At 51.3% G+C, this 20,882-nt stretch overlaps 1 protein-coding gene across 1 annotated transcript in view; it reads left to right on the top strand.

The window, feature by feature from the left end:
• Positions 1-20,540, top strand: part of C5H1orf21 (chromosome 5 C1orf21 homolog) — an 85,307-nt gene extending 64,767 nt beyond the window's left edge. Inside the window, exons 4-5 of the mRNA XM_075711198.1 lie at positions 9,522-9,582; positions 20,502-20,540. Coding sequence (XP_075567313.1) covers positions 9,522-9,582; positions 20,502-20,540 — 100 coding nt within the window. The remainder of the gene's footprint in view (positions 1-9,521; positions 9,583-20,501) is intronic.
• The last annotated feature ends 342 nt before the right edge of the window (positions 20,541-20,882 follow it).

Below are 20,882 nucleotides of genomic sequence, written 5' to 3'. Positions count from 1 at the left end.
CCACTGTTTGCCAAAGCCTCTGCTGTTTACTGAACATACCATTGGATTTCTGTTTGTAAAGTGGTTACATGTGTTTGAGTCGCTAATCACCAAGTCAGCAAATATCTGTTATCATGTGCAATTTTTTTTTAAGGTTTATCATCTGAAAACCTGACTGCAGTGGGGAGTGGCATTGGGTGGAAAAGGGCTACTTAGCTAAAAGAGCAGAAATGAACAGATAAATCATTAGATACATCTTGTAGGACCGTTCTTGTGGAACAGGTGTTATTTCAAAACAAAACATGGACTACGTACCAAATTACAATTTTATGTACAGTGGAGGGAGTATTAAAATGTCGGCTATAAAAGTAAGGTTGTGAGGGCTCTTCCCATTTGTCGGAGGATTTAGATTTTTACATCTAGAGCCCTGGACCCTAAAACCAGTGTACACAGGGAGCCATCAGTAGATTTATGGGGGGGCTTTGACAGAGGTCTAGGGGTTGGTCCTGCCTCTTCACACCAAATGCTGATACCTTCTTTCTGTACCTTCACGGGGCTTCATACCTGCACCCTGCCCCGAGCTCTTGGGCACTTCCTTTGTTTGTTCATCCTCAAAACTGATTCTGCTGAGATCTTTAACCAGAAAGGTTATGTATGCCCCATTAAGTACATTGAGACATGGCCATAACTCATGAAGTAATGCAGTCTGAAGCATAAAATGAAAGAAGTACTCTTTCATACCATTTTTACCCTGCTAGATCATGGAATGATGGAATGGTTTGGGTTGGAAGGGACCTTTAAAGATCATCTAGTTCCACCCCTCCTGCCATGGGCTGGGATATCTTCCACTGGATCAGGTTTCTCAAAACCCCATCTAACCTGAGTTTGAACATTTCCAGGGATAGGGCATCCACAACTTCTCTGGGCAATCTGTTCCAGTGTCCCACCACCCTCATCATAAAGAATTTCTTCCTTATCATAGAATCATAGCATCGTTTAGGTTGGAAAAGACCTTTAAGATCATCCAGTCCAACCATTAACCTAACATTACCAAGTCCACCACTAAACCAATTAAGGGTAGAGTAGCAATTTCATGTTTCCTGGCTTGGTGGCTGGATTATTTATAATGAAAGTAAAGACTAGGAATCATTAAGATTGGAAAGGATCTCTAAGATCATCAGTCCAATCATCAACCCAACATCACCACGCCTACTAAACCATGTCCCAGAGCACCACATCTATCTGTTTTTTGAACACTTCCAGGGATGGTGACTCCACCACCTCTCTGGGCAGCCTGTTCTGTTTCTACGCTGTCCGTGAAGAAATTTTTTTTAATATCCAATCCAAACCTCCCCTGGCACAGCTTGAGCTCATTCCCTCTTGTCCTATCGCTAGCTACTTGGGAGAAGAGGCCAACACCCACCTCACTACAACCTCCTTTCAGGTAGTTGTAGAGGGTCATAAGGTCTCCCCTCAGCCTCCTCTTCTCCAGACTAAACAACCCCAGTTCCCTCAGCCGCTCCTCATAAGGCCTGTGCTCCAGACCCTTCACCAGCTTTGTTGCCCTTCTCTGAACATGCTCCAGCACCTCAATGTCTTTTCTTGTATTGAGGGGCCCAAAACTGGACACAGTATTTGAGGTGTGGCCTCACCAGCGCCGAGTACAGGGGGACAATCACCTCCCTGCTCCTGCTGGCCACACTATTCCTGATACAAGCCAGGATGGTGTTGTCCAATCTAAACCTATCCTCTTTTAGGTTAAAATCATTAACCCTTGTCCTGTCACTACAGGCCTTGGTGAAAAGTTTCTCTCCATCTTTCTTATAAGCCCCCTTTATATACTGAAAGGCTGCAATAAGGTCTCTCTGGAGCCTTCTCTTCTCCAGGCTGAATAAGGCCAACTCTCTCAGCCTTTCTCCATAGGAGAGCTGTTCCAGCCCTCTGACCATTTCTGTGGCCCTCCTCTGGACTGGCTGTGACAGGTCCATGTCTTTCTTGCACCGGGGACCCCAGGGCTGGATGCAGTACTCCAGCTGGGGTCTCACCAGAGCAGAGTTAGTAGGGGATAATCGCTTCCCTCCGCCTGCTGGCCGTGCTTCTTTTGATGCAGCCCAGGATACACTTGGCTTTCTCGACTGCAAGCACACATTGCCAGCCTGTGTCCAGTTTGCCACCCACCAGTACCCCTACGTCCTTCTCCGCAGGGCTGTTCTTGATCCCTTCATCCCCCAGTGTGTATTGACATTGGGGATTGCCCCTGCCCAGGTGCAGGACCTCGCCCTTGGCCTGTTGAACCTCAGAAGGTTTGCATGGGCCCGCTCCAGCATGCGCAGGCAGCGAGGGCAGTCCCGCAGCCCCGGCTGCGCTTGCAAGGGCGCCGGTGGCACTGCAGGGAGGGTATTCCTCGGCGCCACCGGGCCCGGGAGAGACTGCGCCCAGGCACCGTGTCCGGACTCGGGCTGGCCGGGTCCAGGCCGACACGGGCCACCTAGAGCGTATTAAAGTGAGTTCTTTGCCAACCAAGGAGGGAGACGAGGACACTTAGTACAGAATAGGACCCGGCACAGAGGAGCACTGGGGAAAAAGCTTCCCAAATTTTTATATAGAGCAGAAAGCAGCCGCAGACGGGCTGAGGCCGGTAGCAGGACGGTCCTCGGGACAGCTGACTGCCTCGGGCATCATCCGTCCGTCGCATGCCGCCCCGTGCCACTCCCTCTGGGCACTGCACATCCTCAGGGCCAGCAGACGTCTTTGGGGACCGGCCTGGTGCTGGCAGCTGGGCGCCGCTGCTCTCCCTGTCCCCTGAGGCAGCTGCAGGAGAAAGCCCAGCGCAGAGCCCGACGGGCCGTCCTGACGACGGAGTGCCATCGCCGGCGAGCCGGGGGGCGCAGGAGGGCAGCGATGCCTGTGGGGCAAGGAGAGCTGTAGGCGAGGGGCCGGGCAGGCACCGGGCAAGCCCCTGCCAGCCCCCCCGCCAGCAAGGGCTTATCCTGGGGAGCGGTGCCCTGGGCATGGCTAGCCTCCGTGCACGCTGCGTCGGCCTCCTCCACGGGGTCTGCAGGCAAGGCAGAAGCCGGCAGCGTTGCATCTTCCGGCCCTGCTGCGATGACAGGTGCCGTGTGGCCCTCGTCCCAGGGATCTCTGGCCAGGGGAGAAGCTGCTGGCTCTGCCTCTTGGTCTTTCAATGGGGCAAGAGACGCGCCCTGTGGGTCGCCACCTCCCTCTCCTGCAGCCTCTCTGCCAGGGACCTCGTCCTCTTCCCACTCTTCCAGCAGCTCCTCCGGAAGAGCGTACCAGGTCACGGGGCCGTCAGAGGCAGACCCCTGGCCTTCGGCCCTGGCTCCAAAGTCTTGGTTGTTCAGGATGCCCTCAGCAGTGCTGAGAGTTTCAGCACCATTGTCTGCTGCATGGAGCGTGGCCGCGGGCGAGGGAGGAGCCAACAACTCTGCATCTTCAGGCGCTGATGCAGGGAGCGTTGCCCTTTGACTCTCCTCACAGGAGCCTCCAGGGGGTGGAGAAGCTGAGAAGCCGGTGTCCTCAGGCGCTGATGTGGGGAGAGGCTTGCTGTGCCCCTGGTCCCTGGGACCTCCGGCCAGGTGAGCATCTGCTGGCTCCGAATCTTCTGACAGGGCAGCAGACGCACGCTCTGAGTGGCCTCCTGCAGCCTCTCCTGCAGCGTCTCTGGCCGAGCCGGGCACCTGCTGGGGGCCTGCACCTGAGTCTTCTGACAGGGCAGGAGACGCACGCTCTGAGGAGCCGTCTGCCTCCCCTGCGGCGGCTCTGGCCATGCTGCTGGGCGAGCCGGGCACCTGCTGGGGGCCTGCATCTGGCTCCTGGCTGAGTCTGGGCAGACTGCGGCTGATGCAGGGGGCGTGGATGGAGATGTCTGCCCCCAGCAGACTCTCTCCTAACAGGTCTTCTTCGGATGTTCCATCATCCTCCTCTTCCTCCAGCTCCTGCATCTTGATTTGCACGACCACAGGACGCTTGGGAGCATACTCGGGCCCTTGGCGCAGCGGCTTGCCACGTACAAGTCGCAAGGGTGGCAGACGATGGCCCTGCCTTGCCGTCGGCCGTTCCCAGAGCCCGTTGGTGCACCTCCCCAGGGAAACGGCTTCACAGGCCTCGCCAGCAGCCCTGGTGCCCCGTTGAGCATGGGGATCAGGCCACGGCAGAGCTGCAGGGGCCTTGCAACCCCACGCGGCCTGCACCTGGGCTGTTCTTGCCGGAGGCGCCAGACCAGTGGCGTGTGTCAGGTGCCCCTGTGCCACCACCAGCTGCTGGACGGGTTCCCAGCTTGCGGCTGCAGCGTGGCTCGGGACCTCTGACGCAAACGCCTGGACCGAGGGCCCCAGAGCAACGCCATGGGTTGTGGGGCTGCGTGGGGCAGGCCCCCATCTCTCAGCCTTCGCTGCCATGCTCCAGTCATTGAGGATGCCCCGAGCAGGTGGCACAAGCTCTTGGGGGCCGCTGGCCGCGAGGCCCACGGCATGTGCTCGGCCTCTCAGAGGAGACCTGGAGGCGGCTGGCAGAGCGAGCAGCTTGGCGACGTTTGCAGATGCGCTTGCAAACTGCAGACCCGCAGCAGGAGCTGCAAGTGCGTGCCAGGGTGCAGCTGCCTGTGTCGCTTCGAGCCTTGGGAGAGACGGCAAGCGTGGCGTGGGCACTCTTTCTCGCCGTGTGACCCTGCCGCAGGGCAGTGCCTCCCAGCCCTCCAGCCTGTCCGTCTGCAAGAGAAGGTGTGGAGAAAGGCCGCCTGACTCTGGTCCTTTTTGCCCCGCATCCCAGCGGGAAACCCCCTGCGCCCAGGCCGTCCTGCCAGCTATGAGGGCAGTGCTCCGCCCTGCGGGTGGCTGCCGCCCCGCTCCCAGAGCCGGCTTAGGAGAGGGCTGGACCCCACGTGGCCCTCACCAGGTCCAGGGAACACCCCCGACACGCCCGGGCAGCCTGCCAGGCACGGCACGGGGGGGGGATCTCAGCTTGCTGGGGGGCCGGTCCCGCCTGTCCCCCCCCGGTACCTCCCGCCTTCCCATGAGCACCTCGCGGGGTCGGGAAGGCATTCGGCCCCGTCTCCCTCGAGCCCCCTACCTGTGTGCAGAGGCTCCGAGTGCCCCGTGAGCTCGCTGGGCCGGGGAGCGGCGGCAGCCTGTGCCCACGGAGGGGCGAGATGGCGGTCCAGCTGTGCTGCGGTGCTGCCTGTGGCTGCCTGTGGCGCACCTGCGGGGGAGAAGGACGGGGCGTGGGATGGAGGCGGCTGTGCCGGCAAGCCCAGCCCCGGCGTCAAGGTAGCTGCTGGCCACGACAGCCCGGCTGAGCTCGGTTCCAAGCTGCTCTCTGCCTCTGGGGCGTCGCTGCGGGGCCGCGCGGGCCTCGGCCATCCCGGCACCGGCTCTGCCCCAGAGCAATCCCCGGGGCCGGGCATGGCTGGCCCTCTTTCCCCTGCCAGCCCGCCCCCGCGTCCCACTGCCAGCCTCTCCCTCCGGCCCCAGCCCTCACCTGGCTGCGCTTGTGCAGGCCTGGCAGCCCCTCACGGGGCTGGCAGTGGGCATTCGCCTCCTGCTTCTCCGGCATCTTCGGGGTCCCCTGCCGGACACCTGCCACGGGCACCCAGGGGAGATGCTGCCTCCTGATGGAGCCGCCCTCCTGGGAGTGGGCACCCTAGGCCTCTGGCCCCGTAAGAGGCCCCTACGGCCGCCGTGCGGACCCCCTGTCACAATGGCCTCCGGGCACGATGCCGCCCCTGGTCACAAAGGCCTGGCGGTCACCACGGAGACGCGGCAGCTGCCCCTCTGCTGGCAGCCCCCTGGGGACATGGTCCCACAGGCCCACAGCGGGGTGCGGGGTCAGGAGACACCTCTGGCGGCCGCTAGTCCAGCCCCGCCCTGTCACCCACCCCCAACCCCCCGTGGCCTTCGCTGGACGTTTCCCCAGAGGCGCCCCCAGCCTCGCTGACAGGCTGAGCCGCGGCTGCGCTGGGGCCGTTGCAGAGCCGGCTGGCGGCGGCTGGCGCTGGCTGTGGCCGGCACAGGGCAGCCCCTGGCCTCCTCGCACAGAGGGCACCCCTGCAGCGCACACGCCCCCTCCCCCCACCCCCAGCACCTCACCGCATACGCCCGATCCCAGTGACCCCTCCGGACTGCAGTCCTCTGTTCATTTAGCGACTCTCAGCGTCACCACGAGGGGCTTTATCCCCAGGAAGGCCACGAGCGAGACTGAATGTACGCACGTGGGCAAGGTGGAGCCCTCCAGCAGCTGGGCTCGGGCACTCGGCCTGCCCAGTAGCTGGCCCCTGGGCCCCGGTCTCCCCAGTTGCTGGCTGGCCCCTGCGTGTAGGAGCCCCCGAGGCCACAGCCCTTGTCCAGCGGCGGGTACAGACCCTCCCACACCCCCTGAGCCGGATGGCAGTCCCCTGGCCCCGTAGCCGACCCACCCTGCTCTCACGGCTGGGCACAGCCCGGCTCTCTCACACCCAGGGCTGGCCATCAGAGACCCGCTCACCCCCTTGCTCCCAGGCCACGTCTCCTGCTCGCCGGCTCGTGCGGCTTGATCTTCGCTGGTGCTCACACGCTCTCTGGCACACCCGCGCTCGCTCCGGTCGCTGCCCCAGGGACGCAGGGGCCCTCCGCCCCGTGCTCGGAGCCCAGCTGCTGCCCCACACAGCCCCGCACACACACACGCACAGGCGCCCAGGACAGAGAGACCTCCCCCAGGATGGAGCCGGGAAGGGAGTTAATAGGGAGACAGGACAGGCTGCGCTGGTCAGGCACAGGGCATGGCCAGGCCAGTGCGCTGACCAGCCAACGGTCGACACGCGACCGGCCCTTTTCAGCCCCTTGCCTCTCTGTTTTCCCTGCTCTTGTTCCTCCCCAGATCACCTGCACCCCTCTCTTGTCCCACCTTTTGGTCCTCCCCTAAACATCCCAACAGAAGCCCCGGGCCAGCCCAAACTGCTTTTCCCCGTGCAGCCCAGAGCGTGTCCCACCCCTTGGCAGCAGCTCCCTTAGTCTGAGAGCTGCTCCGGGGAGCTGCTCCCCATGGCTCACGGGGGTGGGTGTGGCGCCTGGACCCTGGGGCTGATGGCTCTGCTGGGACAGCCTTGGGTGTGCCCTCTTTATATATTGAAAGGCCGCAATAAGGTCTCCCTGGAGCCTTCTCCAGGCTGAGCAAGGCCAACTCTCTCGGCCTTTCTCCATAGGAGAGCTGTTCCAGCCCTCTGACCATTTCTGTGGCCCTCCGGGCTATAACAGGTCCATGTCTTTCTTGTACCAGGGACCCCAGGGCTGGATGCAGTACTCCAGCTGGGGTCTCACCAGAGCAGAGTAGAAGGGGAGCATCACCTCCCTTGACCTGCTGGCCACGCTGCTTGTGATGCACCCAGGACACAATTGGCTTTCTAGGCTGTGAGTGCATATTGCCAGCTCATTTCCAATTTGTCATCCACCAGTATACCCAAGTCCATGTCCATAGGGCTGCTCTCAATCCAGTCATCCCCAGTCTGTACTGATACTGGGGATAAAGATCTCATCTTTTGGCAAAATGTGTTTCATTGGCTTGCCATGGAACATACAAAAATGCATTCTCATGCCTTCTGATGTGCTTCTTATAAGGAACATTAAATCCATATTTCTGTGTGGGGAGAGCTTTTTCTTATGGAGAGATACCCAAGAACTCTGCTTAGATTCGGTGGTTTTCTGACTCTTCTAGTTGTTATTAACTCTGTCAGTTCCCTGCCCTGCCAAGAATTTTATGATTTTGCACCGCTCCTCAAAATACACACTGTGTCAGCATTTGTGTGTGTATTGCATCTCTAAATAGTAGGGCAATTTTACTGCCCAGCCAAACTTTTCTGAAGATCATGGCTTGCAAGGGCTTTAGGACCTCCTGTGGGACTTCTCATGTATATGGCAACACAATACTCCTCCCACTCCTCCACCTTTAGTTTCCTTATAAATTATGGTTGGACTGAGTCACTACAGTATCATCTCATTTCATCAGAAACTGGATCTATGATGTTGCAAAGGCAAGAATATGTTTCTAGTGCTTGCTTACCCAGAAAGGTAGGTACTGCCCTAAAGCCCCTCTCCAAGACACCTGAATATCTAGGTGACAGAGTAAGCTGCTGCAAAGAAGCATTTTTTCCCCATCTCAGGTGGAGGTGGGAACCTGAGGGACAGGCAGACAGCTGGGGACAAAAACTCCCACAGCTACTGAAAGGTGAATTGTTCCCTCTCCTGAATTACCAGCTTTAGGTTTTAATGCCACTTCTGAGACCTCCTCTTCTGAACTGAGCCTTCATTTATGTCCAGCATAAGCAAATCATTGTATACATTCATCTTGATAGCAAGTGAAGCATGAATGCTGAGCTTTGTAGGAAAGTGCAGTGTGTTGTTGGGCATTTGGGAAAAGTATTAACTCATTGCAGCTGAAAGGATCATGCCAAGGAAGAGGAGTCTGGGGTGGGAATTCAGCAAGCTCAACCAGCTTTTAGTGTTGGAGAAAATCTCCAAGAGCTGTGTGTCCTTCTAACCATTTGGCGTCACTGTTAACACTGGCACCAGTCTCCCATCCCTCCTCTTTTGCATCTTTTTTTGTCCCACATTTGAGTCTCTGGCACTTTTCTCCAGCCCCCCCATAGGTCCACGTGCTCCTCCCTGCTGCGGTTCCAGAGGATGCACCAACTTCACCTTCCCGGAGGGATATCGTTATTTCAGGAAGGAGACTCTCACCACCCCCTAACATAAATAAAGCAGACACACCCCAAATACCGTCTGCCATGTATCCTCATCTTTTTCTCCTTGACCTTTCCTTTGCATCCAACCTTCCTGTATTTTTAGCTTGTGGGTCCCCCTTGGGGAAGGGGCCTGTTGTCTTGTGCCACCATCAGCATTTTACAGACAATGAATAAGAGTATTTTCCAGCCCTTTTCACTAATGCAAAATTATATCACTAACCCTGAGCCTCTTGGTACTGCAGAATTAATTGAAGTGAATAATCTGCTGGGTCCACTCAGGGAGCAGTAAGGACCCCCTGTCTGGGAGGGGAAGGACCAGCCTGGGTTTGTAGACATTCCTGGGTGTTGCATGCAGAGCCCAGCTGTAGCAGGGCAGGCAGATCTTCCAGTGTGAGGCTTTAACCTCACATTGTAGGCACCTCATTTTGTGGTGGTGAGGTTGGCAGTCTTGGAAGACCTGTCTCAACACAGAGGGGGCTCTCACTGGCCCAAGGAAAGGTAGCAGGCTATTAAGTTTCTGCAACCTGCCTGGAAAAGGGAATAGTCTCCTCTGGATGCACGCAGGTCCTAGTTATCATCTCAAGTGTAGCACGCATATGCAGAACTGAATGCAATAACTTTCTGTGGGCAAACCAAAAAAAGGAAAAAAAAAGATTAAAACATTGTCATTGTAGACAAAAGTGTGACATGATTTATTTTTCACAGTGGTGAAAGCTTACGGCTGAGTCCCTCAACAACCCTGGACTGCAGGGTCAGTATTTTGAAATGGAAGAAATCTTGTTGATACTGATACTCTTCCTTTGCCTTTCAGCATGCACATCTCTGAAAGCCAACAAGAATTCTTCAGAATGCTTGATGAAAAAATTGAAAAGGTAAGACACAATAAAGTAAACATGCATTTTCACTCAGGGGGTGGACACAGGTTTCCCAGCTCCATGGGGAGGACAACCAGACACTGTCTGTTGCAGGGACTCTGGTCCGAGATCCCCCTTACCACTCGTTGGTTAGATAGTTCAAGTGCAAAGAAGATCAAAATGGTAAAGAGGTTACAGGAGGTACTGGAAAGAAACCTTTGTTTTCTGGAAACATCACCAGGCTAGGATGAATGGCAAATTAACTCATAGAATCATAGAATCATTTAGGTTGGAAAAGACCTTTAAGATCATCCAGTCCAACCATTAACCTACACTACCAAGTCCACACTAAACCAATCAAGGGTAGACTAGACTAAACCATGTCCCAAAGTGCCACATCTACCCGGTTTTTGAACACTTCCAGGGATGGTGACTCCACCACCTCTCTGGGCAGCCTGTTCCAATGCTTGACCACCCTTTCCGTGAAGAAATGTTTCCTAATATCCAATCTAAACCTCCCCTGGCACAGCTTGAGCCCATTTCCTCTTGTCCTATTGCTAACTACGTGGGAGAAGAGACCAACACCCACCTTGCTACAACCTCCTTTCAGGTAGTTGTAGAGAGCTATAAGGTCTCCCCTCAGCCTCCTCTTCTCTAGGCTAAACAATCCCAGTTCCCTCAGCCACTCCTCATAAGGCCTGTGCTCCAGACCCTCACCAGCTTTGTTGCCCTTCTCTGGACACGCTCCAGCACCTCAATGTCTTTCTTGTACTGAGGGGCCCAAAACTGGACACAGTATTTGAGGTGTGGCCTCACCAGCGCCGAGTACAGGGGGACAATCACCTCCCTGCTCCTGCTGGCCACACTATTCCTCATACAAGCCAGGATGCTGTTGGCCTTCTTGGCCACCTGGGCACACTGCTGGCTCATGTTCAGCCGGCTGTCAACCAACACCCCCAGGTCCTTTTCTGCCAGGCAGCTTTCCAGCCACTCTTCCCCAAGCCTGTAGCGTTGCATGGGGTTGTTGTGACCCAAGTGCAGGACCCGACACTTGGCCTTGTTAAACCTCATACAGTTGGCCTCGACCCATCGATCCAGCCTGTCCAGGTCCCTCTGCAGGGCCATCCTACCCTCCAGCAGATCGACACTTCCACCCAACTTGGTGTCATCTGCAAAGTTACTGAGGGTACACTCAATCCCCTCACCCAGATCATTGATAAAGATATTAAACAAGGCTGGCCCCAAAACAGAGCCCTGGGGAACACCGCTCGTGACCAGCTGCCAACTGGACTTAACTCCATTTACCACAACTCTCTGGGCTTGGCCACCCAACCAGTTTTTTACCCAGCGAAGACTACGCCTGTCCAAGCCACAAGCGGCCAGCTTCCCAAGGAGAATATTATGGGAGACTGTGTTAAAGGCTTTGCTAAAGTCCAGCACAAATGTTCAGGATATACATGGACTACTGGATAGAGAAGAAGAGCAAAGTGAGGTTGTATGCCCTTAGTACTTGATTTTTCATTTAATCTCTGTGGGAGACAACTGGAATCTTAATACCAGTAGTATCTGGGATAGCCCTTCTTATTTCTTGCTGAATCTCTTCAAAATAGCTCTCGGCTCCAAAGGTTACTAATAGTGTGCCTGTGTGTACGGATAACCCTGCCTCAAAACCTACGCTGAGTAAAATAATGATGCTGGAGATGTTTTGAAGAAGGTGAATAGTTCTTTACGTATCTCATTGTCTTGATAGCAGCTTTCACGTGTTTCACAAGTCTTTTAAATGAGAATCCCAGCTTCCTTGTGGGATAGTAGTATATAATTGTACCACAACATAGATGGAAAACTGAGATTTGAGGAGTTAAACGGGCTATTTGTATCGAGTCTAGATCTCAGCCTTTGCTTATACCTTGAGCTGATGTTCGCTCACCAATATTCTCTTTACCCTTCATATTTTGGAGTGGTGTATCTTGTTTAATACTTGATACTAAATACTTGCTTCCCCAACTGGAATAAAGTAATTTGTACTCCCGAATTGTAGTGTTGGGTTGCAGAGTAGGAGGGAAATTTTTACTTGGATGACTCAATTTCTGCCATTTTTGCCGACACTCCTGGTCTTAGGAGTTGGAGTGCTACGGTGGCTGAATCTCTTATTTGTCCCAAGCAACAAATTTGTTACACTACTCTAAAAAAAAATGTATTTCATGAAAGCAAAAAGTTAGATAAGGGGAAAAGTTGAAGTGAGGAGGAGTTTGTAGATTCCTGAGAAGAGTATTTCTATACCAGTATTTCACTGGAGTAAGATTTTACTTAACCTATATGCATTTAAAAGTAGAATTTCTACATATCCATAATACAGCTACATCTCCTTTGAATAAATGCATTCACCTTATAAATATTTAGATGCTTTTCCTGGACATCATCACCTTCCATAATATCAAATGCAGAATCTCCAGTGAAATGTATTTTCCAAAGATCTCTTATCTACGTACCAGACCATCTGATGGCTGTATCTAATTATGAACTGAGGTTAGGTTTTGTTTTTGAGGTTTGTTTCAGGACAGTAATACCATTCGTTTACCAGCTGCCACTTTGAGATGCAGCTGACTCTGTCATCTCGCTGTTTGGACCATACTCTCAGATGCTTGCCAGTGTTCTCCAGGGCTCTTGTACTAATTTATCTTCTAGATCAGGAGATTGTCTATTTAGAAGGAATACACAGTTTTATCTGTCAAAGAGAGAAAGGTAGCTCCTGTGCATTTCAAGCTGCTGATAGTTGATGGGATTGGCAGGAGTTAATGAGCAGCTGAACATGGGATTTGCTTTACCTGGGGACTTCCTGTGCCTGAGGAAACAGTCTTCCTAAGAGAAGTTTGGGGTTTTTTAATTGATCTTTGCCCATAATACATTGTTTTTCTAGGTATTCGTCACAAGTGCCAAAAAGATTGGAAAATACGAGGGGTTTTGTTTGATCCCTAAACAGCATTTTGAGTCCTTTCCCCAGGCAAATAGAGGACAGCAGTTGAACAATTAAAAGAATTATATCACTGAGCAGCACACCAGTTATGACTGAAATAGTCTGCAGAAGCAGGGGGGTGTTGCCTACGGTTGATGAAGACCCAAAACATGTTGTAATGTTCATGTGGTAACTGTGGTCATGAGCAGCGTTGGATTTGTAATGGAGACATGCTGGCCATCACTCACTCCATGGGCTATGTCTACAGAAACTACAGTTAGAAGCAAAACAGCCCTCAACTTGTGTTGAAATCTCAAGGGGTGTTAGGTCACCTAATACAAATGAGTAACAACAACTCTAACGTGTGCTGTGAATTAGAGAGGAAAATTAAATGGGCGTTTTGGACTCAGCAAAATGATTAAATGGACAGGAAGGTCAGCTAAAACACAATTTCTGCAATCAAAGTGTGAAATGGAAAGAACACAGGCTGATGTTTTAGCAACTGAAAATATGAAGTATTTATGAATCCTGGAGATCAAAAAAAGCCTTAATGAAATGGTCTGGAGAATTTCTCTGAAAGTCTAGTCCCTTCGGTACCCAGCATGCACCCATGTTCCTGGCTGCCTGTATGAAGCTGAACTGCCTTCTGCAAATGCCACCCAAAGGTAAAAACCAGAATTTCAACCCCAACGCCTGGAGCTTCTGTCTACCAAAATTTGGTGTCAAAACACTGTGAGGCATTCAGAGGGAGACATCTGTTCCTGTATCTGCGTGAGTGTCTGTCCCTGCGCAGAGAGCTAGAGCTGAACTCGCATGTATGGAACTGCATGTGATTATGGTAATTCAATTCATAGGGTTTGTTGGAAGGAAGAAATACTGAAACGAAGGCTTGGCACTGAATGCTGAGGTAGGACTGACTGAGAATGTAAAAGTCAGCCTCGCACATAGGGTTAGTTGTTGGTTCTGCTAGAGTCAACCCAGTCATTTCAGAGGCACCAGAATTTGAGCTAAAAAATAGCCCAAAACCTGATGAGAAGCCAGAGATGTAAAGTTATGTGGGAGGTTGGGAGTAGCTAGGTAGAGTTAAGCAGTCAACAGAACAGGAAACAGTAGTTATGTCATATGTACATGTCAGACCATGGAGGGCTTCTTGTGATGGTGTTTCTGTGGTGTAGCAACATGCATCCAGACAGCTAGAAACCGGGTGATTAAAAGGTTGAACAAATCTCAGCGCAGCTCTGGGATGGTTTTCAGATGATGGGATGCAGGTGTAGTGGCAGAGGGTGAGCACAACTTCGGTGGAACACTAAGGCTGGATGTGCACCACACCAGGAGAGAAGAGGAAAAGGAAAGACCAAGTCACCTGTGAGCAGCACAAGGCCTGAGAGTTGTGGCAAAAGCTGGCTCAGAAATGGTCCTGACATCTGCCAGCAGCTGCAGTGAGTGCTCTTGGGGTTTCACACTCGTTGAAGTTACTGTGAGTAGAGTCATGGGCTTGCTTTTGGAGACAAAAAGGCACATTCATACAAAGAGTTTGGGAGGAAAATGGAGCCAAGACAGGCAGCTCACCTGGTGACAGCATTATCATCATTTTTTGAAAATTGGGCTTGCCTAAAGTCCTATAAATACATTCCAGCAGAGGATGAGCAACAGGTAATTGCAGCAATTAAGCTCGAGGACACCACCCCCCCCCCCAAGAGTAAATTAGAAAGACGTGGGTCAGAGGTGCAAGTGGTTTGCTTGAGCTGAGAAATCAAGGCAGAAACACAACTTTGGAAACCTGAGAAGGAAGCAGAGAGCAACTGACACATCCCTCCTAAAGCAAACGCAGCAGCCGCTGGATAAATCCAAGATCTGCTGCATGATGCCCAGAAGAGAAGTGGGCCCCACCAGCCAAGCCAGGATGGGGAAAGTTGCTGTACTCATCACAGTGTGATAAATCTGGTTTTTAAATACCGTCTCTGATTAAGAAGATAGAAATGCCTCCCACTAACAGTGTCCCTGTCTGCATGACACCCGGTGTTTTCTGCTGGCTGCAGTGAGAAATTACAGCAAAATTAGGCCATTTGTATTGGTATTCAGGCAAATAAATGAGTTACCTATGTTCTCTCTAATCTAATAGGGCAAGGAATACTTTAGTTAGATATTGTATATGGAGTCACAAAGAGTTGCTGTGTCTCTCCTAAAATTCCTCCAATCTTTTTTTTTTCCCCCCCTACATCTCAACTTTATTTGGACCCTGATTGTGCAGGACCACCTGCAAACTCCATCTTACCCTCTAAGAAGAAATCCCATTAATTGAACAGGATGGCTGAGAGCAGAGAGTTAATCCGGCGCACAGTCTTTGCAGCCTCAAGTCCACAGACTTGAGGGGACCTTGTCCCACCAAGGCTTCCATGAAAATATGAATTAAAAGCAAAATTAAAAGCTGTGGTGTATAAAATGTTGAATGTGGAAAATTTACCCCATTTAGCGCTGCTTGCAAAAACATCTTGATGATGGCTACCATGGAAAATGGTCTGAAAAATGACTGCTTTCTCTGAATTCTACGTACGGAGCAGTCAAATGATCATCCAAAATTATCTCCTTTAAGTATATATTATTACTGTAGGCTGTAGCGCAGTCTGTAGGCAGCTGTCTCACTGTAGGAAAGAATACCAAGGTACAACTGAACAGCTGACAAGCAATTTCTAGGATTGTATCTGGGGATTTTACCCCCAGAAGGGAAGCATTTCTGGCTTTGTGCTTTAAAAAAACCCAAAACAATCCAGGTAAGCTGTACAAGAGGATATCATCACCGGTCCCATCATCATAAGCTGTTTCCTACATGGCTACAGTAGTTTTTAAAAAACAATCACAATGCAAATATGTTCATGGAAAAAAATGTGATTAAAAAATGTCATAGCACGTGAAGGTGTCTTGCTACAAACTCTCATGCAGGCCATTGTGTTTCCACTACCGCAGAGGATGTCGCTTTGGGACGAGAGGTTACTTGGTCTTAAACACTGGCACTGGTGTTGGGGTGGGTTTGCAGGGGTTTCCGCACCAATGTGCACACCTGGCTGCCAGGAACCAGGTTGGAGACTACCAGTTTGTTGTTGGAGGCCACGAGAGAGATGCCCAGCAGCAACTCGCTCCATCCCCTCATTAGTAAAACTGGGCATGAAATACGGGGGGAAGACACAATGCAGCTCCTTGTATCGTATTTAAAGAGTGCCATTAGAAATAGGGGGAGTTGCTAACTGAAACGTATGCAAGGGCAGAATTATTAGGCTAAGACTCATTAGCAAAGTGGATTGCTCTTAATGACTCTATTGATTTTTCTCTAACAAAATAAGAAATGGACAAAAATTAGCACAGAATACAATTATTTAGTGCCACCTCCCAGCATTTTCTTCGCATCCTTTCTGTGAGCACTGTAAACAAAACCAGATTGATGAAAAGGGTTCCCACCACAGAGCTAGGCTAACGTTTCCCAGCGCCAGCCATCTCCTCTGAAAGGGGCCACTGTGTCCTGCAAGCTCTTTCAGCCATCGCAGAAGAAAGGGCTGCTTGGTGCAGCTCATTTTCCTCTCCCGGCCAGCCTCCTCTTCCTCCTCTTCTCGCCAGGGCCGCAGCGCAAGGATGCTGGTGCCAAGCTGCAGAGCCGTGGCGGAAGAAGCATCTCCTTAGCTGCCGTCTCTCCCTCAGCAAGTCCGCCCGCCACACAAAAGGCTATTGAACTGGGAAGGCTTCTGCATTCGGGTGGCGTGGGGTTTTGTTTATTGGCCTGTCACCCGCAACAATGGGGAAAAGGGCTTTTCCTGTGATTTTTTTTTTCTTTTTCTTCTTTTTCTCTAAAAGGACATCGTCAGCCGTGATGCATGCCCTGGTAGGGGCATCAGGATGGTAGAGCTTTCTAGATGCAGCAAGGAGAGAGAGCAGGGGAATGAGCCCTTCTGGTTTGGGTACAAGCAGCAGAAAAGGAGTGTAAGGCTTTTTTTTTTAATTACCTTAAATGCACACATTTGTGTTAAGGCATTTCTGTGGACATCTACAAAAGCTGGAAGTTGGATTTTGAAACTGCAGAGGAGGAAGACAGGATTTCTCAGGAACTACCTGGACTTGGGTGCGCGTGTTCCCATTCTCATCTTCCTTGGTGTAGTTCATTTACACTCTCAATTGTTAAAACTTATTTAATAGCCCATGCTATTAAGGGCTTTTAAAGGATGGCCCATACATTCCTGTTATTAGCCACATGTGCTGTGCCTGTGGCACCTCTGGGTGTGGGAGCCTGCTCCCCTCGGCAGCAGGGAACAGAGTTTGGCCAGCAATCCTGCACCCTCATTTTCCAGCCACGATGCTGCTCTATTTGGGGGGTTGTCATCTTCTCTGCTTTCTTCTTATCCTTCCTGACACGCATCTGCTCCCAAAAACACCCCCGCCATCACTTCAGTCTGCACTCAGATACTACTGGAGCTCCTCTGCTCATGTCGTGGAGCACATCTTCTGACTACTGGTTCACATGGTCAGTATTTCAGTGTGGTTTCTTCAGAAGACCTTATCAGCTTTGCAAGCTGTTAGCTCACCATTTCAAATGAGGTTTTGCCCAGCCCCACCAGGATAATTCCCCATCTCAAGCACAGCAGGCCTCTCACTGATCGCAGGTGCAGCCACTCAAGGTGTCATCTTCTCCAGCATCTATCAGACATCCTCTGAAACAACCAAGGGGTCAAAAATTGACATTTTTAAGTATTTTACTGGACTGGGGCATGGTGCTTAGCAGGACCAAAGCAGCCTTCGTTCTCTGCCAGCAGGGAGACGGAGACCTCTCCTGCCTTTCTGCCTGAAGAACACCAAGAAGAAAACCCTGTGTGCTGAATTTACAATGCAGCAGGGAAGGCAGCTTTATTCTTCCTCTGATCTTCCTGAGGAACACTGACCTTGTTATTACTGATAAAAATCCAATTAGGGAATAAGTTTTAGACAAAAGCTTTTGTCTTTAAAAAAAAAAAAAAGGAATTGCAACTTTTTTTTGCTTCCTTCTAGCATGGCTTCTCCCCCTCCTGCTTTTTCTAGGAGCAAATACCCATTGCTGTGTATTTGCTCAAAGAGACTTCACTTACCACGAGCCCTCCTTCAAGAAGATGCTAAAGCACCTGCTTAACTTTCTGGTCATGAGCTGCTCCAGGGCTGAAATGCTGTTTCCCTTGTGCTTAAAGACTAGTATGTGCTTAACCTCACTGAACTGGCCCAGGACACTTCAGACCTTGCTAGGCTGAGCCCCACACACTTCATTTTTGTGCTGGAATTAAATGCTGAGTGCATGTTGGTGTGGGTCTTTGCACTGTAGCTGGGGCAGTGGGTGTAGGACAGCTGGGATGGGTGCAGGAATACGTGCAAAACAGGGTGTTTGCTGTCACAGCCGATTCACACCCCTGACAAAATAAGCTAAACCTGCCAGAGTGGGGTGGTCCTGCAGGTTGTATCGCATCCCACCACTCAGAGGGTGGACATGGCCCTTCCTTCTCCCAAGGAAAGAAAAGCAACATCCTCTTAATTTGCCATAAACGTCAAGGGAAAGCAAAACCCTTAATTTTGCATGCAAGCTGCCAGCCTGCTGTGCCTTCACTCCAATGTTATTCTTGGCATGTAGCAAATGTGTCCCTTCCCCTGCAACACAGCATGCTCCTGTGCACAGCTCTTCAGTGGAGAGGGCAGTGGATGTGAAGGCTTCAGCCAGCTGTCGAGCAGCTGTGGGAGCCTTTTTGGGTCACCCCTCTCCCTTGCCGCATCCTCCTCCTTCCTGCCAGTGGGCGCGTCAGCAGGGGCCACCTCTGCTGAAGCAAGTGCCAGGGGCAAACCCAGCTCTGGAGCATTTCCCTGCAACAAATACAGCAGCCTCAGGCTGCAGCAGTGCTCCTCATCTTGCTGTCAGGCATTACCGCAGTTTGGGCATTGAATTAGTTGGTCAGGTTGGGGTTGCGGGTCCATGCTGGGCGTGGTGGCTGGAAGAGCTGCATGTCATGCTGCAGGACAGCGTGGGAGGTGTTTCAGGCAGTTCTCACTCTCCTCCCGCTTTCGGCTGTTTCACCACTGCCCACACACTCATGGGAAGGAACAGGCTGGCAGGAAGCTTGGGATGGCAGCAGCTCCCTGCCTGCGAGTGACCAAGGGCCGCAGTCTTGAAGGCCACCTCTGAGACACCGATGTGTCTCCATTCCCACTGGTGTGAAGATGGAAATAAAATGTCTGGCAGCAGCAGTCTGGCTCTTGGCAGCCTTCAGGCAGTGGGCGAGAGGTGGCATTTCCCCACGGTGGCAAGGACTTCCTCAGCACATTGCTTTTTAAGCGGTTTCTTGGCATCCTTTTGAGGAGTGATGCACTTGGCTGCCGTAGAGCAAACCCAGAAGCAGAAGAACGGCAGGAGGAATGGGAAGGAAAAAAACCCAAGATGACTTTCGGTGTTTTGGGTCCATTTGAGCCTTTAATAGCACTGATGGTCCCTGGTGCGGAGCAGAGTGGAGAATGATGGGCCACGGGGCTCCCTCTTGAGAAGGAGGCCAGGTGACCAGCCTAAATGAATCTCCTGGGAATGCACTGAGCCTTCTGGTGGCTTTCACAGCTCTGAAGCATGTTGGACAAAGCCTTTATTGCTACCAGCTTAGTCTCATGATTTTGTCCAGATGTGTCATGGTCCCCCCAGCATGGACAAGACGGATGGAGAAAACCTGGCATGGAGAAGCCCACATGTTCCTGGGTGTGGACCCTCCAGCAAAGCAAGCTCTGCAATACCAGCCTTATCAGTGGGATTTTAATTGCGGAGACATGTTGGAGCCTTTGTTCCTGACATGTACCCCAGCTGGGCATCCCAAATAAACTGATTGCTGCATCAAGAAACATCTCTTCGTTTTCTTTTTTTACTTTTTTGTTTCCCCCTCCTCTTTCCAGAAGGGACATTGACCAGTTTGTGCGGCAACTGGGTACCCCTTGGGTTAGTAGTTTTACCCATTTTACCACTGCTGGTGGTAGTTGGTCTGTTGGCAGTTGGTCTCTTCTGCTTACACGGTGTTGTTGAGTTTTTACACTTTATTGCAGGTCTGAGACTCTCGTGTTTCTCCTTTTCTTCTTCTTCTGTGCTAGCCCTTTGCTCGGCTGCTGGGATTTTCCATGCAAGCACTCGGGTGATACACCCGGCACACGGGAAATGGGCCAGAGGTTGAGATTTTCAACACTACATTCAAGACACTTGTTTTATGTGGGATATCTTGAGTGGCGTGTGTGTTGAAAAGCTCAGCTCCAGCTGTTTCCGTGTAGAGAAACAAAGACAGTGGGTCTCGTCGGGTCCTCTTCTTGCTGCTTTGCAAGGAACAGCTAGTGAAGGACAAGACTTGTCTTCTCCAGAGCTTCCCGAGGGTAATACCTAGGTAGGTGCTGTTGCAAGTCTTGCGTTTGGGATGAGATGTAAGGTGTAACATGACTGGTCTGTGTTTTGTGAAGCTTAGCCTGTTTTCTCCCATGGTGCGAGTGTAATTCCAGTATGAATAGTTTCTTCTGCTCTTATGGAAAACTCTTGCTGAGGTTGTCAGATGAGGTATTCTTGTTCACAGCAGCTGGCTTGTGTTGCTCATAGGATTATGTGCTTCGTTTTCTTTTGCAATGAGTCTTACAAAGTTGTGTCCATCAAGGTGTATCTTTACATAAAATAGTTTTGTAAATCAGTTTATTGGACTCCGCCTGGAATTCAATATAGGGAATGAAATTTATGAGATTAACAATGACAGAAAGGGAAGGGTCTCCTCTACTGGTTTCATGCAAACCTTCCAGAAACAGTTGGAGTTGTGCAAACTCCGTTCCCTATTTTTAAGGTTTCTACCCATCTCTGAACTTAAGTCTTCTAAGTATAGAGAACTGATATGAATTATTAGTAAGTGCTCCCCCTTGGTTTATGTTATTCCTGTCTTCAAGTAGTCATTTACAAACTGTCTGGCTTTTCTTCTTACAGGGTCGTGATTATTGTTCAGAAGAGGAAGATGTCACATAGTGCCGATTCTGCCAGTCGCACCAGGAGTACTACTGTGTAAATAGATAACAACCCAGTCGAGACCTTTTGGGAAGTCTAGAGTGAACAGCACTACATAACAGAAGAAGATCATTTCCACATTATATGCTCCATTCAGTTACAGTGTTTCTTAATGAACAGATGAGGAATATTGCTAAGAACTCATAAGGAACTGTTTTTGTTGCTGCTAGTTAAAACTTGTTGCAACTTCTCACTTTTTTCTGTGTCCAGATACGCAGCAAATCCTTAAAGTTAATCCAAAAGACATTGTTGATTTTATTGAGGCTTCTGGCCTGTTTTCTATCAGATGAGGTAGTGTTATAC

This window comes from Pelecanus crispus, chromosome 5 (assembly GCF_030463565.1).
Source record: "Pelecanus crispus isolate bPelCri1 chromosome 5, bPelCri1.pri, whole genome shotgun sequence".
Taxonomy (NCBI): Eukaryota; Metazoa; Chordata; class Aves; order Pelecaniformes; family Pelecanidae; genus Pelecanus; species Pelecanus crispus.
The sequence above is the reverse complement of the archived record's forward strand: the minus strand, read 5'-3'. Positions and strand labels throughout refer to the sequence as shown.